This window comes from Geotrypetes seraphini, chromosome 1, assembly GCF_902459505.1.
Source record: "Geotrypetes seraphini chromosome 1, aGeoSer1.1, whole genome shotgun sequence".
Classification (NCBI taxonomy): Eukaryota; Metazoa; Chordata; class Amphibia; order Gymnophiona; family Dermophiidae; genus Geotrypetes; species Geotrypetes seraphini.
The window spans coordinates 507977239-508005224 of record NC_047084.1 but is presented as its reverse complement, the minus strand read 5'-3'; the positions used below and the strand labels follow the sequence as shown (position 1 = coordinate 508005224).

Here is a 27986-nt window from a genome sequence, read left to right as displayed (position 1 = left end):
TGAAAACCCGACTGGATTGCGGCCCTCAAGGAGGGACTTTGAGACCCATGATTTAACAGGTCTTGTAATGTTTTCCATCCTCTCACTCCCATGTCTGTCTTACCTCTCTCCCTCTACTCTTAGGTCCAAATCTTTCTCGCTTCTTCCCATTAGCCCCAAATTCAGCTCTCTCCCTCCCTGCTCTCAGCTTCCAGCCTCAGGTCCAACTCTCCCTTCCCTCCAACTCTCTCCCACTCCTTCCCTCTATCCCCAGGTCCAACTCCCACCCTTCCTCCTACCCTCAGGCCCAACTCACTCTCTCTCTCTTACTCCTTCCCTCCCTCTACCCCAGGTCCAAATCTCTCCCTCTCTCCTCAGGTCCAAACCCCTCCCTCCTCAGGTCCAAACCCCTCCCTCCCTCTACCTACAGGTCCAACTCTCTCCTTTCCTGTCCCCAGCCTCAGGTCCAACTCTCTCTATCTCTCCCTCAGAGGTATAGCTCCCTATTTTTTTTCCTCATTCCCTCCCATCTTGGCCCTGCCTTGTCCTTATAATTCCCTCCCACCCACTTGATCCGGCATCACCTCCATCCCCTCCTGGACCCAACGTGGTTGCTCTTCCACCCCTCCCTTACCCGCAAGCCCATATGGTCCGGCATCAAATCCCCCCCTGGACCCAAACTGGCTGCTCTCCTATCTGTTACTGTCTACCTTTAAAGTCAGTCTTTGGCCCTGTAAACCAGTGGCAGCCCTATAGAAAGGCTGCCTTTGATCTGCACCAGGCCATTCCCTCTAACCAGGCCTGCCCCTTCTGATGTGACTTCCTGTTTTAGAAAGGTGGGCCAGGTCAGAGAGAGAGGCTCGATGCAGGTCACAGGCAGCCTTTCTGACTGAAGATTGACTTTAAAGACAGGTGGCGAGTAGGTGGTGGAGAGCAGCCACATTGGGTCAGGAAGGGGGAGGGAGGTGATGCTGGACTGGGCAGGGAGGCTCCAAGGCCATAAGATTTAGTCCCCATCCCCTCCCGTTTCCATCCATCCCCTCCTTCCCCACAGTAATAAAGATTTTTTTCCCCATCCCCATGGATTTCCTAGTGTCTCCACCCCTGTGCACATCTCTACTGGGAACACACACTACAATGTTATTTTATATTTGAATCATGAATCCCGATAGGAAGTGCAAGTGTGGCAATACTAGTGGTGGCAAAAGAATATGGAAAATCATTACAGATTTGTTAAAATAGTCACGGTAAATGAAGTTTGTAGATAGAAAATACATTGTATACGGTGATAAATTGTTGAATTCAAGGTAATTTTAATATCCTTTGACCTGGAGTCAACAGCACTGATACTTTCCTGCTGCTATCTCTCCTTTTTTCCTCTCTCAGGATTTTATTTTCCCAGTCATTTTGTTGATCCAAGGCAGTAAACCCTAAGAGGCTCATATCTGGCTTCAAGGGACCTATACTGGGTTTCTCAAAAGGGAGGGGGGGATAATAACTTCTATCCTGTCTTATGTAAAAGGCTGAAGTGTTAGTTTTTCAAGTCCTTTTAAAATCATTTAGTGAATGAATTTTGAATCATGTATATAAATCTGAATTATGTATGAGCTGATATATTTAATATTAACCCGCTATGAAAGCCAATTGGGAAGATTTGGTGGGATATAAAAACATAGTAGAGCATAGCAAATACACCCCACCACCAGCTGAGACGATCCAGAGTGAAGCCCCTAAGGCCCTGAGTCCCTGAAACTGTAGAGTGGGAGTGGAAGTCGGCCTGCCCTGCTAGAACCTCTTCAGCCTAGCTTAGGGTTACCATACTTTTCTCTCGGAAACCCCGGACACATGACTCCACCCTATGCCACCTCTACTCCCACCCAGTATTTTAATAGTTGGATTAATTGCATGATCAATGCAATTTAGGGCTCCTTTTACTAAGCTGCGCTAGCTGTTTTAACATGTGGTTAGCGCGTGCTAAATTGCCACTTGCGCTAGACGCTAATGCCAGCATTGAGCTGGCATTAGTTCTAGCCGCGTAGCATGGGTTTAGCGCGTGCGGCAATACTGCGCATAGTAAAAATGCTATCGCAGCTCATTAAAAGGAACCCTTAGTTTTATTAAAGACTCCTTGATTTTGTTGCCACATCACCAATACCAACATCACAGTTTGACACTAGTTGGCACTGATGCCAGTCTTGATAGAGGGCGAGGCCAGCATTGCATAAACTTGAAGATTGAAATTCCTGTTAGTCCAGCTAAGGCTGAGGGCTTTTGGCAGGCACAATGTGATTTACACTGCTGCTCACACTGTTCTGAGAATGAATGCAGGTCTTCAGTTTCTGCTTCTGTCAACGTGTTACTTTTCAGAGATGTAAAAAGGTTTTGCTGGGAAAAATGTTTCATCTGATCTGTTTTTCAGAAATGCCTGACAAAAGATAGAATATAAAAATCTAGCCCTCATGAAAAGAAAAGACAACTGGGTACCAAAAGATTATAAAATTAAAATTTAGGAGCAAATAAGAGGATCTGTCCATGATGTAGGAATCTCTATGTGAACTTATTGACTTTCCAGCCTTAAGCTGAAAAGGTATGTCTTTTTGTTTGTAGGAAACGATATCCACTGTCCATTATCCTCAGTGTATGTACTATCGTTGTTGGAGCTGTCATAGCTGCTGGGTAAGATTTCAGCTCCTGTTATTGAATAATGCCTTTGTGGTTTTGCTTTACTGTAATCCAAATAATATGCATGCTTCTAATTTGTAGATTCAGAATAAGTGAGGAGAAGAACAGCGATCTGATACTGACAAATTAGGACAATGTCATTAAGGGGACAGCCTGGGCCCCAGTGATCTATGGTTCAATTGTAAACAGTGCACTCGAACCAAACTATGCTAGAAAAAGCCCCGAGGATCAATATTCAGCATTATTTAACCAGGCAGGAGAGGCTTCTGCCTAGTTAAATAGCATTAAGCAGGTCCAGAGCAGGCTGAAATATGCTCAGTGTGAGGTAGTAGCCAAAAAAGCAAACAAAATGCTAGGAATTACTAGGAAAGGTATAGAAAATAAGACAAAAAATATTACAATGCCTCTGTATCATTCTATAGTCAGACCTCATATTGAATATTGTTTGCAATTTTGGTCATCGAATATAAAAAATGATATAGCGGAATTAAAAAAGGTACAAAGAAGGGCAATCAAAATAACAAAGGAGATGGAGGAAAAACTGAGGAGGGATATGATAGAGGTCTACAAAATCCTGAGTGGAGTAAAACAGGTAAACATGAATCAGTTATTTTTATTCTTTCAAAAACTAAAGGAAATTCATATAAAATTACATGGCAATACTTTTAAAACAAAGAGGAGAAAATATTAATCACTCAATTAATAGTTAAGTTCTGAGGGGTCCTTTTACTAAGGCATGCTAAAAATTAGCACGCGCTAAATGCTAATGCGTGCTAATGTGTCCATAGGATATAATGGACATGTTAACATTTGGTGCATGCTAATTTTTAGAGTGCACTAAGACGCACTAGCGCGTCATAGTAAAAGAACCCCTGAATGTGGTATCAGCAGTTAGCAAATCTGGGCTTTAAAAAGGTTGGATAAATTCCTGGAGGAAAAGTTCATTATCTGCTATCAAGATAGACATGGGGAAAGCCACTACTGTCCCTGGTATAGGTAGCGTGGAATCTCGCTGCTATTTGGGATTCTGCCAGGTACTTGTGACCTGAATTGGCCACTGTTGAAAGCATGATACTGGGCTAGACAGACATCTGCCCCAGTATGGTTATTCTTATGTTCATATTCAGCATCACTTAACTGGAAAGTGCCTCTGACAACTGTAGTTAGTGCTTGGCAGTCTGGGGATGGAGTTGGGGCAGTAACTGCTGATACTCAGTGGCAGTGCCTGAATAATAAACCAGATAGGTAGGGCTGCATAAAATGCACAGAATACCAGACAACTTCAAGCGACAGCAAAAGTCCCAGATTTTCAGTGCAAGTGCTAGCACTGAATGACCAGCTCTAATTCAGCCCGCAGTGGTCAATACGTCAAAGAATGCTGACCACCATGGGCTGAATATCAACTGGATGGATTTTGGAAGGAGTGACTTTAGAAACATAGAAACATAGAAATAGACGGCAGATAAGGGCCATGGCCCATCTAGTCTGCCCACCCTAAATGTCCCTCCCCTACCTTCCTCTGTGAATAGAGCCCACTGATGATCCCATTTGGCCTTAAAATCAGGCACGCTGCTGGCCTCAATCATCTGAAGTGGAAGGCTATTCCAGCGATCAACCATCCTTTCAGTAAAAAAGAATTTCCTGGTGTCACCGTGCAGCTTTCCGCCCCTGAGTTTCCACGGATGCCCTCTTGTTGCCATGGGACCCTTGAAGAAGAAGATATCTTCTTCCACCCTGATGCGGCCCGTGAGGTACTTGAACGTCTCAATCATGTCTCCCCCTCTCTCTGCGTTCCTCAAGCGAGTATAGCTGTAATTTATCTAGCTGTTCCTCGTATGGGAGATCCTTGAGTCCCGAGACCATCCGGGTGGCCATTATGTTAAAGGGAACCTTGTCAGGAATAGGGGATCTAAGAGATACAGAGTAACTACAGACAGCAATAATAGAGGAGGATTGAAATTAGCAACAAGGTTATGTCAGATGTGTGACCAAGGGGAAGAGAATGAAGAGACACCTATGGTTCAGTAATGAAGCAGGAGAAAAAGACCTAAAGAAATATACATGCAGAAAAAGGAAAATGGACAAATTTAGGAGAAACAAAGAAAGGAAAATTAGGCAAAGTACGTTCCTGAATCAGTAAAGGCAGGGCCTACAACTTTCTTTAGATCTTGTATAAGTGAAAGAGGAAAACCCAGAGGGGACTAGGAGGAAGTAAGTGAAAGGACAGATTTAGTGACACAGATGATAAAAAGAAAGCAAACATTTTAAACAGATACTTCTGCTGAGTAGTCTCACCAGTAAAAAAAAGTGATGGACCAAACATAGATGGCTCCTTTTACTTAGGTGCGCTATGCTTTTTAGTGTACGCTAACCATGCACTAAATGCTAACGCGTGCATGTTAGTGTGTTAGCAGTGTGACTAGGTAAGACCTGGATTGGATTAGCCAGAGTCATGTCCTGGGTCATCCAAGCCTCGGCCGAGTGGTTGAATGAGGCATGGAGGGTAGAGGGGTGTCTGCATCAAATAAAAAGGTCCAGCACAGGTGTTTAGTGTAAATTTTAAGATGACTTTATTTTCTGACTTTATACTGTAGTGCAATTCAAAAAATACAAAAATCTGGAACCAATACCAAACCAGTCCATTGCTTGATACATGAAGATCCACTCCACACGATCAAAGGCCTTCTCTGCATCCAAGGATACAGAGAAGGCCGGTTCTTCCATGACTTTTGTTAAATTAAACATGTGAAAAGCCAGCCTGGTGTTGTGGTTCTGCCATAGTACCTGAGATGCAACCTTTAGTTAGTTGAGCTTGATATACATTTAAAAGATGAGGCAAAAGGGTAATTTGAAATGATTTATAAAAAACTCTACAGTGAAACCATCACCACCTGGAGCGGATCCACCTCTACGGGACTTCAATGCTGCTTGTAATTCTTTTAATGATATAGGCGCCTCAAGACTTCCTTTTATATGCTCGGGAATTTTTGGTCCCTTGATCAACTTTAAAAACTCTAAACCTTCAAGTTCTTTATTTGAACAAGGCTCAGAAGAATATAAAGTTTTATAAAAGATAAAAAATTGTTTTAAAATATTTCCAATTTGAGAATTAGTTTCATCCTTCTCATCTTTAATCGCAACAATTTTTACTTTTCTTTTTTTAGCTTTAAGATAATTAGCTAATAATCCTCCCGCCTTATTTGAGTTTCCATAATACAGAGCCTGTTGAGAAAACAAATCTTTCCTGGCTAATTGTGAAGAGATCTCATATCTATATTTAGCTTTTAAGAGGGTCTGTAAAGTTTCAAGTTTATTATTAGGATTTTATAAACCACCTATCAAGGTTATCTAAGCGTTTTTTACAATCAGGTACTCAAGCATTTTTCCTCTCTGTCCCGGTGGGCTCACAATCTATCTAATGTATCTGGGGCTATGGAGGATTAAGTGACTTGCCCAGGGTCACAAGGAGCAGCGCGGGATTTGAACCCACAACCCCAGGGTGCTGAGGCTGTAGATCCAACCACTGCGCCACACACTCCTCCACTTCACAGCCAATTTAGACTCCAAATCCTTACTATTTTGTTCCAGATTAGAACATTCCCTATTAAGTTGTTTCCTAATATGTGCCGAATATGATATGATTTGCCCTCTCGTGGTAGCTTTGAAAGCATCCCACAGTGTTTCTAATGAGATTTCCTCTGAAGCATTGAATTGGAAATATTTATTCATTTTTAATTGAAATTCTTCAAGAAAGTTTGAGTCCACAAGCAATGTATTATTAAATCTCCACACAGGTCTACTAGAATCTTGTTCAGCAAATTTAAATTCAATCCAAACTCCACCATGATCTGACAAAATAATTGGGTCTATAGTGGCTTTTGTTACTAGCTGTACTAATTGATCTGAAACAAAAATATAATAGATTCATGAGAATGATTTATGAACATGGGAGCAAATTCCCGAGCATCATAATGAAGGATTCACCATATATCTTTCAAACCACAGGATTGTATCAGATTATCTAATCCCAATGACTTTATAATTTTATTGGGTTTTTTGTCCATCATTGGGTCCACTACAGCGTTAAAGTTCCCTGCCACAACTATATAAGAAGTGACCAGTGGTAGTACCAACTGTTGAAGAGTTTTGAAAAAGTCAGCTTGATTTGAATTAGGGGCATATATGTTGAAGAGCACCAGCGTATTATTCCCCGAGCTCATATCCACATGAATCCATCTGCCCACAGGATCCACGGAAATCTGATTGACTACAGCCAAACATTTCCTATGGACCAGGATAGCCACCCCAGCCTTCTTACCTACCGCAGGGCAAAAAACCAATGCTTTACCCACCTCCCTTCTAATTTGCTCAATTCTATGGCTGATAAGTGTGTTTCTTGTGTATAATAAATGTCTGAATCCTGTTTTAGAAAGTTAAGTGCTTTTTTCCTCTTGATTGGATGATTAAGGCCATTGATATTCAACGAGAATATTTTTTAATCCATCACAAGTGATTATACCATTCAGCCCAATATTTCCTTGATTTCCCTTTAAACACAAATAGATATAATTTCCTCCCCCCACATCCAGGAACCCAAATTCAATCCCTTCCCCTAACCCTCCCTTAAAATATCTCATAGACTTGGGCGTGTGCATCATGACTAGCAACTACCAACCCCCCTCAGGCACATCTATCCAACACAAATCTTTCTTATTCAGCATCACTTAGAAACATAAACAAAGAATATAAAACAACAAGAATTATAGAATAACTATTACTTCAAAATATAATTCATTAACTTTCCTTCCTATTTTATATATATCAATATATCTTCCTCTCAATCACATATATCGTATCATGTTTATATTTTGCAAACATGAAACCCCTCTAACTACTGTATATTATAATTCACAACTATTACCCTCTTAGTTTCTTATACAGAAAAATAGCATAACACATTTCCCCCCACCCTCCTTCTCCCTCATTTTTCCCCTATTATCCAATTACCCTTATGCCTCCAGAAGTCTTGGTACCTTATCCTTAAACAACCATTCAACTCATTCACTCCATTCTGTGATAAAGCCAATACCCAAACTTTATATCAGACAACCCCCCCTTTTCTCACCTAAACTATATTCAGCTTTCAATTGTACAATTTTATAACATTAATCTCCTTCCCTTAATTAGGAAAATGGCAGTTCCCCTTTTAACAGCCAGTGGGTAGGAATAATACAGCAGAGGTTTGGCACCAAAACATTTTTACATCCCAGATTTCCAACATTAGCAGTCTGGGCTTTGGCCATTTGAGGAGGAGGAAAGCCTGGATTTGGACTGGAGGGTGGAGAGGAATTGTAGAGTCACCAATCCAGTGAGGATTCCAGCTCTACAGATCCTTCAGTTTCCTCCTCTCCCATCTCCAGGAGCAAAGCCTGTATCTCATCAGCTACTTTCCTCTCCTCCTCTTGGAAGAAGTCCTTGTCAAGGCATTCGAGCTGTGACACTGCAATTAGGGTTTCCTTGCAATAGTCATCGGCATCTGTACAGGGGTTATCCTGCTTTGCCAGGGCCCGCAGTCCTCTCAGACAGCCCAGCTTCTGTAGCTCCCTCATTCTGCCTATCTGGTTTCCTCTGATGTTCAGATACTGCAAGGATTTCATTCTCCTGAGAAGCCATCCAGGGTTTCAAGCTGGTTGTCTTGTACATGAAGGGTCTGTAGCTGGACCAGCCCTTTCAAGCCTTCTAGGTGTCTGATCACATTTTGAGTCAGGTAGAGGTTGTGCAGGTTGGGCAGAAGGACTCTCGCTTTGCTCTCCAGCCCGTTGCCTTGGAGTTCGAGTCTGCAGATTTTCCAGCTTCGCACAATTCACTCTAGAGAATGTGGATATTTCATTCTCATTAAGATTAAGCAACTCCAGACTTGGGTGGCTGATGCCTCCAAGCTCCCTGATGTGGTTATGGCTAAAGTTGGCAACCTGCAGATAGGGCAGTTCATTCAGTTGTATGTGCATGAGCACGTTCTAGTCCGCTTTCAACCATAGCAGATGGGTGAGGGAGTTTAGCGATGAAATGTCCTGCAAGTGGTTCTGAGAGATGTTGACATAATGCAAATGAATGTATGACGAGAGGAGGTTGATGTCCGTCAAGTCACAATCCCTCAGCTCCACTTTGACGTAGGTTAGCTTTAAAGTTAGCTTTTATTTTTACATCAAATAAAGTCATGTAACATTCAAAGTCAAAACTATGGAAGCATATTTCAACAAAATACAGGAGATTGCATCAGTTTTTAAGTATCACTTGCTTAAATTTGTGTAGTGAAGTGTTTGCATTCAAGTTTAAATAGATTGCTGTGGATCTGCAAAGCTGCTTCAAGCAAAGCTATCAGTCTTTAGCAGCTCAAATTGTAAACAAGTCAGAAATTAATGCAGACATGTCTGCATACTGTACATCAACTCTATGTAGCTATAGGATAACTTGTTACTGATGACACTCTGGACTTCTTCACCAGAGTAATGTCTTATAGTTGAACTTCAGCTTCAGCAGGTACTTCAGATTAACCTGAGCAACATCATTAACAATGTATTCATTATAAAGCAGACTGGTATTGCTGATGCATGTATCAACTCCTTTTCCTAAAGGAACTTCCACACCATTGAGAGTAATGCTAGCAGGAGGGTCAGGAGCTGTTCTTCCCAAACCTTTCACACTATTGGCTCCTTTTACAAAGGTACGTTAGGGCCTTAATGTGCGGAATAGCGCACGCTAGCCGCTACCACCTCCTTTTAAGCAGGTGATAATTTTTCAGCTAGCGCATGCTAATCCGATGCGTGCACCAAAAATACTAGTGCACCTTTGTAAAAGGATCCCTATGTTTCCCCTTAGGCAATTTAGTTATTTCGGAGGCTGATTTCAGTTCATCTATGTTTCCAAGGGCCACCTCGCCAACTAAGAGTAAGCCTATGGGATTTCCAGGGAATGCATAACAATAGGTGGCACTTTTGGAGACAGAATACCTGCAAAGTTGGTTGTGCGGGAACCGTGCCAGAGCAGCTTACGATTGTGCAGTTCCTGAAATGGCTTGTAGCGCTGACGTAGACCTCCCCACACAGGACCACAGACAAGGCCTCGCACAACTTCCGACGCGATTCCCGCCTCCAGCAACCAGATCCACAGTGAGCCAAACTAAGCCTCATTCACAAACCAGGTATTTTTAGCCAAAGTTATTCCAGGGTGATGTCACTAAACTCACATTGATTCTTTAAAGCTGCTCTGTACAGTTGGATACTAAAGCAAGGCATCAGCAGTAAACTTCCATTATATTATCCATCCCCATTTTCCTGATTTCATAGCGTCTTCCAGAGATTGACAGCTCCCACATCCAATCACATACCAATCTTTATATCCAATAGGGAGTGTTGAAAACCGGCATTAGGTCTAAGAATCTATGATAGAATATTAACATTGCTTGCTTTTTTTCTTTTTTTAAAAAAAATAACTGTCTCCAATTGTGTCCCTCAATTGTAAATTATATAAACATTGAAATGGTTAAAACATAGATAAATTAAGGAATAAAAGTTATTACCCTCTCAAAAAAAAATTTTCTTACTAGACTGACATTAACCCCCCTCCAAAAAAAGAAAAAAAAAACATGCTCCAAGAATTATGACATCTCTTCTTCTGCACACTTGTCAATGTACTCTTGCAACTTTCCTGGCTCCTCATAGTTGACAGTCTTATTTAAGTGAGTTACTCTCATCACCGCTGGGTAGAAGAGCCCATACTTTGCTCCTATCTGCCGATGTTGTGGGCGGAGCATTAGCAATTGTTTTCTTACATTCAGTCTTTGGGGCAAAATCAGGTAAGAGAAAGATCTTTGAATCCTGCCATTTAATATTTCGTTTTTCTTTGGCCATCTGCAGTATTTCCATTACCTGGGAAAAACACAGCAATTTAAAAATTATCGGCTTGGGCCCTTTAAAGCCATTATTTGTCCTTAATGAGATTCTGTGAGCCCTCTCAAATTCTAACGCTGTGAAAACTTTAATGAGAGGGTTTTCAGTAATAAGTCTTTCAAAAACTTTATATGATCTGAATCTTCAGCCCCCTCCGGAATACCAATCACTGTAGCAATTTGGTTTCACAAGACACTACACGATGCTCACAGGTCTCCAACCTAACATTAGAGATCTGTACCTGCTTAGTTAACTTTCCCATTTCTTTTTGCATTGATGCCAGTTTATTTGAATTATATTGAAGCAGTTCTTGTACACTTTTCAATCTCTCCATCATTTGTTCTAACATCTCTATGGAGTCTTTAGGTAAAGGCACATTAGATGGAGCAATGGGATCAGCCTTCAGTCTCTTGCTTGTTCCTTTAGCAGTAAAGGTGTCCTCTATTCTAGTTTGTTTCCCTGATGCCATTATCAGAAGAAAAGCAGTATTTCAATGCTGATAAATTAATCTGAATGTGCTGCCTAAGAAGGAGCTCAGCAGTCAAGCAGCCATCCTCACTGCTCCCAAGTTCCGGAATCAGGAACTCTATCTCTTGACTCCCAGCTGCAAAGCCGGTCGGGAAAAGTAGTCCATAGTCGCTCAGCCAGGTCTACAATCCTCCAAAAGTCTTTCAAAATTGCTGAATGCTGACAGTTACAAAATCACATCCAGAATATTCAGGTTCCCCTCTCTCAATATCCAGACATAATTTGTGTCTCGTCTTGGTTCTCACCCCAGTGCGATCTTCGCTTTCTTCACTAGGACCGAGACACACTGCAGCTCACCATTTTCTCTTGCTCCCTGGGTCTCCCCACTTGCAATTCATCCGAGATCTCCTTGAACCTTATCTCTCAGAAGTATAAAGTATAAAGTCCATAGTGTGTGTCCCGATATGTTTCAGCCCAGGATCACAATTCTACACTTTCTGCCACTTTTGTATCATGACCGTTAAGCAATTCCCCTTTTGCCAGTGTTGAAGAGAATAAAGTTAAAATTAAAACAAACATTAGCAAAAAAAAACACAAACCTTTTAATCAGTTCATTGGTTCAGCACATTGACTAATGTATTCTTTTAACTTGTCTAGATCATCATACTGTATAGTTTTGCTAAGATGAGTCACTTTCATCAAAGCTGGGTAGAAGAGCCCATATCGTACTCCTTTTTTTTAGTTCAATGTTTTTATTAAGGTTTATGAAAAGATACAGTCCAAATATGCATTCAAATACATGTACAACATCAGGACATTGAAACTAAGAACGCTTAACGTAACACAGCAGCAACTACAACTACAATCAACTATAGTTGAGTTAAAACATTCTGAGAGATCCAAAGTATTTGGACTGCTTGTAAGAGAACAATAAAGAAAGAAAAAAGGAAAGAAAAGAGAAAGGAAAGAGGAGAAGAAAAAGAGGAAGACAGGAGTGTCTATGAAATAGAACGAACATAAGAGTCTAAGAATTTCCAAGGCGAGTTACATCGTGTCATGTTCATGGAAAGTCGAGCAATATTTTTCTTCTCATAAGCGTATGATTCAAATTTATGATACATGCTCAAAGAGTTCCACCAAAAAGTATAATCCAATGATGAAGAGGATTTCCAATTCTTTAATATGTGCATAAGGGCAGTCACAAACATAGTGTCAATAAGTTTAGGAGGACAATTCGAAAGAACAAAGCAGGGGTGTTGAGATCTAAGAATTATAATATCCAAGGAAATTTCATCCGAGCAGTCAGTAACACGCTTTATAGTGTCCCAAATGCGAGACCAGAATGAGCGAACTGGAGTACAGTGGAAAAGCATATGATCGAGGGTTCCGGCCTCCTTCATACAGTTCCAGCATACAGAGTCTTGTTTAAGGTTGGCTTTCCACATCCGGAAAGGAGTCCATACCGCATTCCACATGATGAAGAACATTGACTGTGAAACTCTGGAGGATAAGAGAGGACGGTTTGTCGAGGACCAGAAAAGATCCCAATCAACATCAGTAAGAGGAGTTGATAGCATGGATTCCCAGTGTTTCATGGAGTGAGGAGAAAAGACAAAGGAGTTGTCCCGTAGTATGCTGTAAAATAAGGAGATTGCTTTGCCTTTCGATATAGCCAGTAAAGACCAATGGCGTATAGTGTGAATGGATGACTCAAAATCAAATCGTAAAGACTGAGAGGATATTGCTTCAGTAAGGGAAAGCCATTGAGAAAATGTGGAAGGAGGTAATAAGTATGTAGAGCAGAGTGTGTCGAAAGGAACAATAGAGGTTTGAGTAGTTATTTGATAAGGAAACCACAACCCAGCCCGCTGCCATTGCTTCCATGAAAGTGACTTTCCATTATGTTGGAGTTTGGGATTGTTCCAAATAGACAAGAATGGGCTATCTGTGATTGAAATTTCTGCTATCGCATCTAATAGATGAAGGGCATGCTGCGTCGCACTCAACAGAGGGTATCTCCTCAAGTGTCTAGGGATTGGAATTGTTGCCAAACAAGAGACATGTAATGGTGCACATACAAAGCGCTCCATCTCAAACCAAGCTGGAGGATCTTGGGGACAAGGGTCCGTGATCCAATAAGCTCCATATTTGGCCATTGATGCAATATAGTAAAAATAGAAATCAGGTAAATTTAAACCGCCATGAACTTTGGAGGCCTTCAACTTAACGAGAGCAATACGAGGCTTTTTCTTATTCCAAACAAATTCAGAAATTTTTTTATCCAGCCACTGAAAAAATGTTTTCTTACATAAAGATGGGAGCATCGAAAGGGTATAATTTATTTGGGGGGCAAGAGTCATTTTGATGGAAGCAATCCTGCCCCACCAAGATAAATACAATGGAGACCAACGGGATATCGTGTTCAGGACTAAGTTTTTAATTTTAGACAGGTTAAGATCCTGAGCGTGAGTTGGATCCTTGTGTATTAAGACACCCAGGTACTTCACAGCCCCACGCGACCATGGGAAGGAAAATTGAGTGAGATCTGAAGGAGAGATATGATCATTAAGGGGGAAAATCTCCGATTTTTCCCAATTAACTGAGTATCCAGAGAGCAGGGAGTATTGAGAGACGATGTTAACGAGAGCATGAAGGGAATTAGTAGGATCTCGAATAAAGAGGAAAACATCATCAGCATAGGCCGCTAACTTGATGTGTCGAGAAGAAGTGGAAATACCTTTAATTGAGGGACATTGACGAATGGCCGTAAGGAGAGGTTCTAGAGCTAAATTAAATAGTAAAGGGGAGAGTGGACAACCTTGGCGAGTGCCCCTGTGAAGTGAAAACTTGTTGGAAAGAGAATTATTGATCAAGATTCTAGCTGTGGGTTGTCTGTACAAGGTTTCTACCCATTTCGTAAAGAACGAACCAAAATTATACCATTTCAGGATTCGGAAAAGAAAGGGCCATTCGACACGATCGAAGGCCTTTTCAGCATCAATAGCCAGGCCAATTACAGGATCTGAAAGAGTTTTAGCGTGGGCATTAACATGGTGGAAGAGGCGTAAGTTGTCACCTATATATCTTTGCTTAATAAATCCTACTTGATCTTTGTGAATTAGAGAGGGGATCACTCTATTGAGTCTCAGAGAAAGAAGTTTTGCCATAATTTTATAATCTAAATTAAGAAGAGAAATGGGGCGAAAGTTTTTAACCATGGTGGGGTCTCTGTCAGGTTTAGGAATAACTACAATAGTAGCCTCAGTAAAATTAAATTGTTTATCTGGAGTGGAATGTAGAAATTCGTAGTAAGTATGAAGATGAGGGGCCAAAAGAGTTCGAAATTGTTTGAAGAACTCATTAGTGAAGCCATCTGGACCCGGTGCTTTACCATTGGGCAGGGATGTAATTGCAGCTTCTATCTCAGATATAGTGATAGGGGAATCAAGTTCCAATTTTACTGAGTCTGATAAGGACGGGTGAACCAAGGGAGCAAGAAAAGAATCTACTTCAGAGTTAGAGGCTGAGTGTTCGGATTTATATAGGGAAGCATAAAATTGTTCAAATTGAGAGGAAATCAGAGACCTAGTCTTAGCCATCTGTCCTGATGGGTCTTGAACAGCCGCGATGTGCAAACGTTTAGATTTAGTTTTAAAGTATCTGGCCAAAGGACGACCCATGAGGTTGTCACCCATGTAATGACCCGAGGACGAAATAAAAATGTCTCTCCTGGCTGTACACGAAACCAAAGTATTATATTCGTATTTAAGATTTTGGATACGCTGATGTATGGACGGATCATATAAATGGGCAGACATGTGTTGTAATTCTAGCGTTTTGATAGAAGATTCTAATTCCCTCTCTTTCTGCATGGATTGTTTCTTTTTCCAGGAGGCAAGCTTAATTAATTCACCTCTAATGGTAGCTTTGTAAGCCTCCCAAACAATGGAAGGACAAACTGCAGGATCATTGGAATTAAATTCAAAGAATTCGATGGTGAAGGATCTTATTTTTTCAGCTATTTCAGTATCTAAGAGTAAAGTATTGTTCAGTCTCCAAGATGGAGATTCTTTACGGGGCGCAGAAAGAAGTAGATGCAAAGAAATGGCCGCATGGTCTGTAAGAGAGATCGGGTGAATAATGGTGTTTGTAAGGTCATGAGTTAGAGAGGAGGATACAAGAAAGAAGTCTATTCTTGTGTATGTATTGTGCGGTGGTGAAAAGTGAGAGTACTCCCTACCCTTTGGATTGAACAGCCGCCAGGGATCAACTAGTGAAAAAGTATCTTTGAGGGCATGTAAGGCTGCGAAGGATCTGGATTTCGAATACTTACAGGATGATGATCTATCAATATAGATATCCTGAATTTGATTGAAGTCACCTCCTAATATTAGAGAGCAGGATCCATATTCCATCAATACCGTCTGAAGATCATGAAAAAATTCTGGATGATCTAGAACTGGAGCATAGACATTAAGAAAAACAAAATCCACCGAGTGCAACGCAGCATGTACGAAATACCATCTACCCTCTGTATCTGTTTTAGAGGAGTGAATAACAGGAGATAGTTTATCATTAAGCAATATTGATACCCCATTTTTTTTGCGCTGAGTGGCAGGAGAATATAGATGAGTGGAATATCCCTTAAGTTGGAATTTCAAAGCTGCAGCAGGCGTGAGATGGGTCTCCTGTAGAAAAACCACATCAGGGTGTTTATTGAAAATATAGTTGGCTATCTTTTTCCTTTTAATAGGGTGGTTCAAACCATTCACATTAAAAGAAAAAATGTGTAGGTCAGTCATAAGTCATAATAAACAATATTATAATACAGTAGAATCTGCCCATGTTCAAAAAAAAAAACATAGAATCAACATAATATTTAAGAATATAAAGGACACTCCTGTCAGAAAGCAAAGGAAAGAAAAACAGAGAGAGATAAGAGAAGAAGGAGAAAAAGCAAGAAATATCAGCACGCAATGTAGTCAAAAAGGACCCCATTGCTATGCGTATAGTATAACAGTTCAAGGGTGCTCCTGTGAGCACGGAGATATAGCACAGATGAACAACTAGCAAACCTCACACCCATACAGTATCAAAAACATGAGATTGGTGTGCCTGTCAGAAAAAACAGATAAGTGCATGTACATCAATATAGGGGAAAGAACAGATTAACCAACAGCTGCCCTCCACCTCAGTGCATTTTCAAGGAGTCAAGAAAGGCTACTAATTCATCCGGCTCTGTATATGAAGTAATATGATTGTTGTAGGTGACTTTCATCCTGGCAGGATACATTAGACCGTATTTGGCACCTATGTCTTTGAGCTCTTGGCGATGAGACAAAAATGCTTTTCTTTTCAGAGCTGTAGTTTTAGCCAGATCAGGAACAATGAAGAGCTTCTTGCCCTGGTGAAGCAGCTGGGGTTTGGCTTTTGCAGCTGTAAGAATCTGCAAGGTGTGTTGAAATCTAAGCAGCTTAGCTACTATAGGACGAGGTGCAGTAGCATGTGCAGAAAGATGAGAGGGCACTCGGTGAGCACGTTCTATTTCCAATGGAGGAGAGAAAGTTAAACCCAATGCTTTAGGCAGAAAGTCAGAGAGGAAAGAAATCATATCAGAGCCCTCTGTTGATTCAGGTAATCCAATGATCCTCAGATTAGACCTTCTGCTGCGATTAGAAAGATCTTCAATGTCCCGTTGCAGATTAGAGATCAATTTAGCATGTGTTTGCACCAGTGTTTGTGTAGCTTGCAGGTTTGTCGTTTTTTCTTCCAGGGCATCAAGGCGGTGACGCGCATCCACAAACTGTGAATTTAGCGCTTCAATTTCCCCTCTGAGTAATTTAGTTTCCTCGACCTGCTCCTGCACTATCGATCGGATTGAGCGCATTTCTCTAAGGAGCAGGTCGAATGAAGCCTCGTCTCCCTTGAGCGCCATTTTCTCCGGCGTGCTCGGCATGCTCGGGTCAGGCTTAGGCCTCTTCCCACCGAGCGGCGCGGGTGCGGCAGACTCTGTTTTAGCCGGCTTCGGAGGCGACATTTATATACTTGCTTGAAGGCAGTGTCGATGGTCACGGCGGTTTTTAATTATTTTTCCCCAAAAAGGCACTTTTATAACAAATTCGGTTATGGTGTGGAGGAGCTGTTATCACATGCGTGCGCTCCCTGTGGCAGTTAGGCTCCGCCCCTCTGGCAGTTAGGCTCCGCCCCTCCCCATATCGTACTCCTAGCTGCTTTAATTCTGGATGTAGGACTAAAAATCTCTCTCAAATTAGCCATGTTTTGAGCAAAATCTGGTACAAGAATTAATTTTGAATCGTGCCACTGAATATTTTTTTTATTTCTTTACCCAAGTTTAGGATCAGCATGGCCTGCTGAAATCTTAGAACTTTAATGATTAACGACCCTGTCTGACGGTTGCCTGCACGAGCAGAGATTCTGCGAGCCCTCTATCTCAAATGACAGTTTAAACTTTATATTTAATAACTTAGGGATTAAATCCTCTAAAAAGGGAATGGATCATTCCCCTCCACATGTTCAGAGAGTCCCAATATCCTCACATTGTTTCTTTGGGATCTATTATTTATGTCTTCAATATCCCTCTCCAGCTTTTTAACAGTCAGGTAATCCTTTTTACTTTGAATCATAATCACCTCCATTGCTTCAACTCTTTTTTCTAATTGATCCATTCTGGCATTGGATATTTGTAATTGATTTTACAGACCAGCCACTTCTTCTTTAACTTCAGAAATTTTATCCAGCTATTCTCTAATGGATCTAAGCTGATTCATTACCTCTCCTTCCTCCAATGTGTCCTTAGGAAGGGGGATCTTAGGAGTGGGAGGATCGTGTTTTTGCCTCTTGGGCTGGAAATCTAGATGTGATTGTTTCCCAGAAGACATCTTTAAGCAAATTATAATCCAATACTGCCAAAAAAATTTCTGTATGTCTGAAAAAAAAAAATCATTTAGAATGCCAGGGAAGGAGGAGCAGCACACTCACACATCTATCTTTTTTGACATCCAAGCCACCGATTTAAAAAAATAAATAAATAAAAAAACAAACATGCCTAATTCCTCAGGCTCCATTTCAATATCATTTACTAACATTTCTTTTGGCATTTCCATATCATATTCAGTACCTTCAGAAGAATGATTAAGAGGTTTCAGTTCTGCACAGGTCTGCTTCTTCAGGTATACTGTAAGTTGGTGGCTGCTTCTTTGGCCTAGAGACCACACCCTTTTCTCTTACATTGGGCTGATTGTCTCTAGAAACACTTGTGGTTCTCTGGTGCTTTTGCTAATGAGCCTGGATAGCCCTACCCCCAGCAGAGCTGATTGCAGGAGCTAATCCCTTTGGGGGTTATGCTATCACTTGCCTGGTGTATGCTGGTACTAGTAGTTCTTTGCCTTTAGCATTCCCTACACTAAAACTAGGCAAGTATAATCGGGCCATTTTTGGGCTGCCTTTCATTGGGGATAAATTCTGCAGGGCAGTTTCCCTTACCTGTCTGCTTCTAGGAGCAGGTTTAGGGATAGTTTTAGAGCACTGCAGGGTTTCTTCCAGCATGACAGGACTCTCCCTGTCACAGCGGTTAGCACATGCTAAACGCGCACTAAAACGCATAGCGCAACTTGGTAAAACAGGGGGAGAAAGCATACATAAATCCCATAATCCTATAAGCTTGTGTACACAGTTTTACTCTTATAGATAGTTATTGAGGCTATATTTTCATTAATCTATTATTTCTAAGTGAAGCAGTATATTCAATTCATTTTAAAATATCTCCACTTTGAAAATAAACTTATCAACACTTTAAATGTGTTATTAAGTTTATATGCAAAGTGGACACAGTTTTACTTTTAGCATGCACAGTTATGTGTGATCTGGGCTCCAGTGATAATCACACTTTGTGGTTCAATATAAATACTGCATTAGAATCCAAGTACACTAGAAAGAGCTCAAGGGATTAAGCAGGTTGAAATCTTTTTTGCTCAGTGCACAAGTTATACAGTAGTGTTACAATATTTTTGATAAGTGGGATGGTAACTTCCAAATAAACTTGAAACTTGCATTTTCTTTTCTCAGATGCTTATACTTAATTTGTTCTCACTACCCCCATCCACAACAATCTGTGAACCGAGAAAGCAGAACATCTTCCTTCCTTTCAACATAAGAACATAAGAACATAAGCAGTGCCTCTGCCGGGTCAGACCACAGGTCCATCCTGCCCAGCAGTCCGCTCCCGCGGCGGCCCAAACAGGTCAAGACCTGTCTGAATCATCAGAAGGGGCTCCCTTGCCACCTTGGTTTCCCATTTAAGTCCTGCCTTCCTATCGAAGTCCTAGCCCTCCGGTCTTGCACATGTACGACCTGGTTGGTTTATACTCATTACCTGGTTAACTTCCTATACTTGTGTTACATCCAGCTCCTCCCTCAGTATCCCACGATCTCTTTATCCCTCAGGAATCCATCCAATCCCTGTTTGAATCCTTGTACCGTACTCTGCCTGATCACTTCCTCCGGTAGCACATTCCAAGTGTCCACGACCCTTTGGATGAAAAAAAAACTTCCTTGCATTTGTTTTGAACCTGTCTCCCTTCAGTTTCTCAGAATGCCCCCTCGTATTTGCTGTCCCCTTCAGTCTGAAGAATCTGTCCCTATCCACCCTCTCTATGCCCCTCATGATCTTGAAGGTCTCTATCATATCTCCCCTGAGCCTCCTTTTCTCCAGAGAGAAGAGCCCCAGCCTATCCAGCCTCTCGGCGTATGAGCAGTGTTCCAGCCCTCTTACCATTTTCATTGCTCTCCTTTGGACTCTCTCAAGTACCGCCATGTCCTTCTTGAGGTGCGGCGACCAATACTGAACGCAGTATTCTAGATGTGGACGCACCATCGCTCGATACAATGGCATGATGACTTCCCGTGTTCTGGTTACTATGCCCTTCTTTATGATTCCCAGCATCCTGTTGGCTTTTTTTGAGGCTGCTGCGCACTGTGCAGATGGCTTCAGTGATGCATCCACCAGCACACCCAAGTCTCTCTCGAGTCTGCTGTCTCCCAACAATACCCCCCCCAATTTGTAGTTGAACAACGGGTTCTTTTTCCCTATATGCATGACCTTGCATTTGTCCATGTTGAAGCGCATTTGCCATTTGTTTGCCCAGTCTTCCAGCTTGTCCAGGTCCCTTTGCATGTCCTCACACTCCTTCCTGGTCCTAACTCTGCCGCACAGTTTGGTATCGTCTGCAAATTTTATAACCTCATATTTTGCCTCCTTTTCCAGGTCATTGATGAATATGTTAAAGAGTAAAGGCCCCAGCACCGATCCCTGTGGCACACCGCTCGTGACTCCCCGCCAGTCAGAATATTGACCCTTTACTCCAACCCTCTGCAGTCTACCCGACAACCAGTGCTTGATCCATCTGTGCACATCCCCTCCCACCCCGTGGTTCCACAGCTTCTTAAGTAGCCTTTCATGTGGCACCTTGTCGAAAGCCTTTTGAAAGTCGAGGTAAATCATCTAATACATGATCTTCTAGAAACCAGAAAGTACATGGTTTACTCTACATTTGATATTACATCTCGAACTGCTGCAGTCTCTATCGCTTTGTGAAGACAAGCATGGCTGAGGATCTCAGATTTAGACTAGCATTCAAGACCATATTTCTAACATATCATGTATAGGAGAATGATTTGTTTGGAGACAACATAAAGGAGGCCACACACAAAAAAATTGAATGTTATACTGATTGCATGACAACCTTATTCTCCTCAGAAGTCAAGGAGATATTCAAATATTTTTAAACGTTCCACCTATTATTCGAGGCATAGATATTGCCAACCTTTTGTGTCCGCTTGCCCAATCACTCAAAGGCATCCCAGACAACAGAGGTAGCAGAAAACTTCTGCACTATCTCAGTCCAAACATCAGCAATCTTTTAAAATTTCCTTTTAAAGAGTATGGTCAGTGTTTCTCAACCATTCTCTCAGACTCTACCTATAGGGGATTGACTCACCTATTACCTTCACTGTTGGACTCTAATAACTTCCAGTCATTGGGTCCTTCAGGTAGTGAGTCGGGACTGTGACCAACATTTATGGAAGAAAACTTTTAACCACCCTCCAAAGGAGTCTCTTTTCAACTTCCACCAGAAGGCTTTCCTTCACCAAGAGCTCTCATCCCTCCTCCTTTTCAGTGCCATAGAACAAGTTCCTTTGCAAGTGAGGGGCTGAGGGTTCTACTCCAAATATTTCTTCATGACGAAAAAAGACTGGAGGCATCCATCCATTTCTGGATCTCCGAGCTCTCAACAAATAGTTAATGAAGGATAAGTTTTGCATGGTCTCTCTGGGAAGCTTATTACCACTATTAGAGAAGAACGACTTGAGTATACTCTGATGACCTCAAGGAAGTTTACACCCATATTTCCATCCTACTTGCTCACAGGAAATACCTCTGCTTATGGGTGGGAACATGTCACTTTCAGTACAAGGTACTTCATTCAGTCTGGCATCTGCACCCAGAGTATTCACGAAGTGCTTAATAATACTAGCTGCACTCCTTCGCTCATTTAGTTTTCATGTGTTCCCTTACCTGGACAACTGGTTGATCAAAGCTTCCAAACCTCAACAAGCTCACCAGATTATGAATGCAACAGTTTGTCTATTGGAGCTCCTAGGATTCACAGTCATCTATGAGAAATCCCATCTTGAACCCACTGAAACTCTAGAGTTCACCGGGGCCCTCTTGGACACAACTCAATCTTGTGCATTCCTACCGCAACAAAAACTTGATACTCTAATTCAGATTTTCCAAAATGATTCCTCTTGTCGCTGCATAACTGCACGCTAAATATGAAAATTCCTCAGCCACATGGCCTCTACAATACATGCAACTCCTTTTACCAATCTATATCTCAGGGAACCTCAATAGGCACTTCCAACCCAGTGGTCTCAAGCTACTGGACTGCTATCCCAACAACTCAAAGTGACATTACATCTTCTAAAGTCATTCAGTGGTGGTATTGCTGTCCAATCTCTCCAAAGGTCTTCTAATCCAAACACCATCCCATCAGAAGATATTGACAACCGATGCCTCAATGGCCTTCATACCCAAGGCTTAGAGTCCTTCAGAAAAAGCTCTCCACATCAATCTTCTTTGAGCTATGTGCAATTTGCAATGCTGTATACACATTTCAAGATAGTCTCCTCAATCAAGTAGTACTCATCTGCACAGACAAATAGGTAGCTATGTACTACATGAACAAGCAGGGAAGTGCAGGATCTTTGCGAAGAAATTATCCAAATCTGGTCCTCACAACATTTTCCTGAGAGCAGTCTACCTAGCAGGAAAAGAAAACATCTTAGCCAACACATTGAGCAAACTCCTACAACAGCACAAGTGGTCATTCAATTCCAACACTTTACATCAAATCTTAGTACAATGGGGAACTCCAGAAGTGGATTTCTTTGCTTCCCCCACAATCACAAGCTTCCTCTCTTCTATTCTAGACTTTACACTCTAAATCATCTGGAGTCTGATGACTTTCTTCTCGATTGGAGGGACAAATTCCCATATGCTTTCCCTCCATTTCCTTTACTCGTGAAGTCTCTACTCAAACCTTGTCAAGCACAAGCCACCATGATTCTTATAGCACCTCATTGGCCACATCAACTGTGGTTCCTCCTCCTCCTCCAACTCAACAAAAGGGAACCCATCATTCTACAAATCTTTTCAACCTTGCTGATACAGAACAAGGATCCTTCCTTCATCCCATTCTATGTTCCTTAGCATTCACAGCATGGTATCTCTCTCCCAACCAATAACTGCCTATGCATTATCTGTACCAGTGTCAGATAGTCAAAAAAGAGAGGGAGTCAAAGTATAAAGCAACCAAGAAGCACAAAAAAGAAGCAGAAGGAGCCTTCAAGTTCTGAGCAGTCAAACTTCTGTTTACTGAAGGACCCGACACAGTCTGTGTTTCGGTGTATCTGCCTGCGTCAGAGTTCATTCAATGTAATCCATACAAAGAACAATGGAAAGATAGCCAACAGATAACAGCAAATGTTGAGTCTCTCAACAATCTTAACCATTTTGCATTAGCTGTTAATATGCAGGGTGCGGGAGGGGCAACAGAACTTAGATCAGTGGGTTTCACTTTGGGGAAGAAAAAGTGACCATTAGAGAGCTACAAAGATCAGTGCTATAATAGGTTACATAAGAACATAAGAATAGCTTTACTGGGTCAGACTAATGGTCCATCAAGCCCAGTAGCCCATTCTCAGGGTGGCCAATCCAGGTCACTAGTACCTGGCCAAAACCCAAAGAGTAGCAACATTCCATGCTACCGATCCAGGGCAAGCAGAAGCTTCCCCCATGTCTTTAATAACAGACTATGGACTTTTCCTCCAGGAATTTGCCAAACCTTTCTTAAAATGCTATCTACTTTTACCACTTCAATGTCTTTATAAATGATCTCAGGGACTAGTTAGAAGGGAAAGTGTGCCTTTTTTCCAGATAATATGAACATTTGTGAAGAGTAGACGTCACCGAGGGAATAAATAAAGTGAAAGAGGATTTTAAAATGATGATAAAATGGCCATCCTAATTTTATTTGCTGAGCTAACTGGGCAGCAGTCTGGATATTGGTAGTGCCTGGTTAACTTCCAGGTGACTGCACATACAGTACCTGGATATTTAATGCTGGAGGCTGTACATGGCTGGGCATTAACTATCTGGGGTTTATTCAGCCCACGCCTGAAAACAGCTTAAAAACCACTGAGCATTGCAAATTCAGTATCTCCCCCATAGATAATCTTCAGTTGTGGTCTCCTTAGTGTTTGATTTGATAGTGCCCTTCTATAAAATGAGATCAGATTCTTGGTTTCCTTACAGTTCCTCCCCCCCTATTTTTATGAAGCCGCATTAGGCTCATAGAATTCCTATGAGCATTGGAGCTAATACCACCTTAGCTGACGATAAAAAAGCCTAATGCGTCTTCATAAAAGGGGGCCCTAGTGAAGCATCAGAAGTAGCCAGTGGCCTGATGAGAACTTAGGCAATTTTCATGAACATAAGAATTGCCGCTGCTGGGTCAGACCAGTGGTCCATCGTGCCCAGCAGTCCGCTCACATGGCGTCCCCCGGGTCAAAGACCAGTGCTCTAAAATGAGTCCAACGTACAAAGGTGAGGCTGGACTCATTGTAGAGCACTGGTCTTTGACCTTGGGGTCGCCGTGTGAGTGTACTGCTGGGCACGATGGACCACTGGTCTGACCCAGCAGCGGCAATTCTTATGTTCATAAAGGATAACTGGAGACACAGTACTGGCAATGGATGTGCACAGGCAAAAGGTTTCAGTTCATTTGTGCAAAATGTGACTTTTCCCTCATATTTTCATGAATGTTTTGACTCATCTCACAAATCTTTGCTAATAAAAATTGTAAGGTCTGTATTGGACTTTTTCAATACATGGAAATCAATTGAACATACATTAATTTGTACTGTAGATTAATGGGTCAGATCATCATCTCATTTCCTTTAGTTCACTTTTAAAAAATAAACAAGCAATTATTCCCTCACCTAAAACGATTTCCTATCGGGACTACACAAAACTAGAGCTTTCTTCCGTCTCCTCTTTTTTCAATTCAAAATCCTTAATGTCAGAGACTGATTCCCTAGAAGATCAACTTATCACTTGGAATTCAGCTATCCAACTCTTGCTGGACAACGAAGCACCACTCATTAATAAAACTATCTCTATTCGAAAAACCCAAAATCCCTGATACTCACCAGAGCTCTCTCTAATTAAAAGACAACTCAGGTCCCTTGAAAGGAAATGGCGTAAAAATAAATTAGTTGAAAATTTGAAATTATTTAAAGAACAATCACTCTTTTATAAATTAAAAATTAACGATACCAAAAGATCTTACTACTCCAATAAAATTATAACAGCTAAAAACCCCTCTATTCTCTTCTCCATTTTAAAATCTTTCACTCCCAACCCACAAAAGGAAGCCAGCAAAATGGATCTAACAGCTCAAGATTTGGCTAACTCTTTCTGTGACAAAATTAAAAACATACGAAAGAACTTTGATTCTATCTCATTCATCAATCCTCCAGATACTTCAAACAATCATCAACTTCCTTTTGCCAAATGCTCTATCTTTAACCTTCCTACTTTGACCAATATCAAACACATCATCCAAAAAGTAAACCTAAAAAGCTCTCCATCTGAGATCATTCCTCCTTTAATTCTAAAGAAATATTTTTCCTGTTTTGGCCCCTTCATACATTCCTTTATATCAAAAAGTCTTAATTTTGCCTCTGCCATGGAAAACCGCTACAATCTTCCCCATAATAAAGGATCGCAAAACAAGAGGACCCTGCGAATTACCGTCCCATCGCCAATATCCCTTTTTTGGCAAAAATAACTGAAAGAGTAGTATTCAACCAACTGTCTGATTTTGTAGAAATCACTAACGTATTACATCCCAATCAAACCGATTTTAGGAAAAATCACACCGAATACTCATTAATAGGCCTTACCACTAATATCATTTATAACTTAGACCATCATAACTCCGTTATACTCTTTTCCCTCGATCTTTCAGCCGCATTCGACACTATTGATCATTCTCTACTTCTAGACAGATTAAAAACCATAGGCGTCTGTGATTTAACCTTACAGTGGTTTACTTCTTTTCTATCTAATCGGTCATCTACGGTACACTTTAATAATACAATTTCTAAGCCTTTCTCACACAACTACGGTATTCCTCAGGGCTCTATTTTGTCTCCCTTACTTTTTAATATCTTTCTTTCACCTTTACTAAGTCTAAGTCAATCAATAGGCTTTACTACTTATGCTTACGCAGACGACATTCAATTAACTCACCCCTTCAATCCCGAAAATACTAATGAAATATTCCTAATCAACCAAAAATTAGAAAAATAAAAAATTGGCTTATACAAAACAGACTAGCTCTAAATATAACAAAAACTAAGGCTCTACTCTTTCCAACGAAACAGGGGTTAAAACTATCGGCTCCATTTTTAATTGACAACACAATTATAAATCTAGTATCATCACTGAAGATACTCGGGGTTATTATCGATGACAAACGTTCTTATCACGATCACATCAGTAATGTAGTCAAATATTGTTTCTACCGTTTGCGTTTGATTCATTCCATGTCCAAGTTTCTAGAACCCAAATCTTTAAATATTTTAATACATTCACTTGTCATCGCTAAGCTTGATTATTGCAACTCGCTATTGTTAAACATCACTCAAAAGGAAAAAAAAACGTTTATAAATAATTGAAAACACTGCAATTAAAATTATTCATAATGGAAAAAAATTTGACCATGTAACTCCCTTTTTGATAGACTCACATTGGCTTCCCATTAATCAACGTATAACTTATAAAATATTGCTCTTATTATTTAAAACACTATCTACCAACGAACCTCAATTTATAGATCGGTTACTAATCCCATATAACACGACACGTTCTCTCCGATCCACAACTCAGGGGTTGCTAATGGTTCCTTCTTTGAAAATTATTGGAACCAGATGTCATGATATATATTCAGTAATGGCCCCTTTAACCTGGAACGCCCTGCCTTTATAAATAAGAGAAGTTAAAGATCTCAGCAGATTTAGAACTAATTTAAAAACTTTTCTCTTTAAAGACGCATTTAATCTTTAAGCAATTCATTTTCAATAATCTTAATCCCACTCCTCATGTTCTCTCCCTATTTGGCTTTTCCTTTTCTCCTCAATTGAATAGTAATTTTGTAACTTCCTCCCTTTCTTTTTCCTTCCCTTATGTATCTGAGTTTGTCTGTTTTGTCAGTCTGTTTTTATCCCCTTTTAAAGCTGTACAACGAACTCTAGATCTATCTTATATTTTACTGTTACTCGCTTAGTATGTAATAAGCGATTTATCAAATTTAAATAAACTTGAAACTTGAGTGCCCTAAAAGTTTAAAGCCACATAAATGCAGAAGCAGTGGAACTGCTTTTATGGCTGGAGGCGGGACAAACAAACCAGTCTCTGCCCCTGCCCTCAGGTTCTCTAGTCACTGATGCTCTGTTGGGGCAAAATATTGATCAGACCATGTCCCCAGTGGCTCACCCTATTCAGCTTCATGTCTTAATAAACTGACTAGATATGTGACAGTCTCTGGAATAACATCACCAATCCAAAAGCTTAACATATTTGAATTTCTGTCTTTTTTCTTGAGACTTTAGTCATGTTTTCCCAGAGAGAGTGCACAGCAAACAGTGGAGATGAAGGAAGACACATCAGCAGTGTCCACAAAAAATACTTGACTCTGTTAGACTCAACGTGTGGCTTTTTGACTGCATTAGGAGTCTAAAATGTATTACACAAGAAGTAAAAGTAGTGGGGGGCAGAGCCTGCGGTGCACGAAGATGGCAGCTTAAATGCACTGCCCCTTCCACTCAGAGATGTTACACATCATTGCACTGCCTTATCTGGAGTGAGAGAGTTGAAATCTGTGATAAATTATTTTGGATTATGGCAATCTCTTTGATGCTACTCTTGATATGACTCTAATGATTACAAATGGTTAATAGCAATACTTACTGCTGTTGCAATTCAAACTATTCTGAAAACGTGGAAAAATGCATCTTTGTTATCGTTTCAATTTTGGTGGAACTCAGTTTGCTTTATTGGTAAATATGTGGCAACCTTAATAGAAAAGAGAGGCAAGAAGGCTAAATTTAAAAGGTTATGGTCACCTATACAAGAATATGTGAATAATGGTTGAGTGTTATTGAAAGAATGGATATGTATGTATGTTCATGTATGAATGCTGATATGGTTTTTCACTCTGCAAATGGGGAGGGATGGGTAGGTTTGGGAATAGTTCATGAATA

At 40.9% G+C, this 27986-nt stretch overlaps 1 protein-coding gene and 1 pseudogene across 4 annotated transcripts in view; one reads left to right on the top strand and one right to left on the bottom strand.

Annotated features, from left to right (window-relative positions):
- SLC35D2 (solute carrier family 35 member D2) overlaps window positions 1–27986 on the top strand; it is a 252160-nt gene that overhangs the window by 175689 nt on the left and 48485 nt on the right. For all 4 annotated transcript variants that reach the window (XM_033928325.1, XM_033928295.1, XM_033928314.1 and 1 more), the window contains exon 6: window positions 2587–2655. In XM_033928325.1, the coding sequence (XP_033784216.1) occupies window positions 2587–2655 (69 nt within the window). The remainder of the gene's footprint in view (window positions 1–2586; window positions 2656–27986) is intronic.
- On the bottom strand, window positions 8019–11079 carry LOC117359696 (annotated as a pseudogene).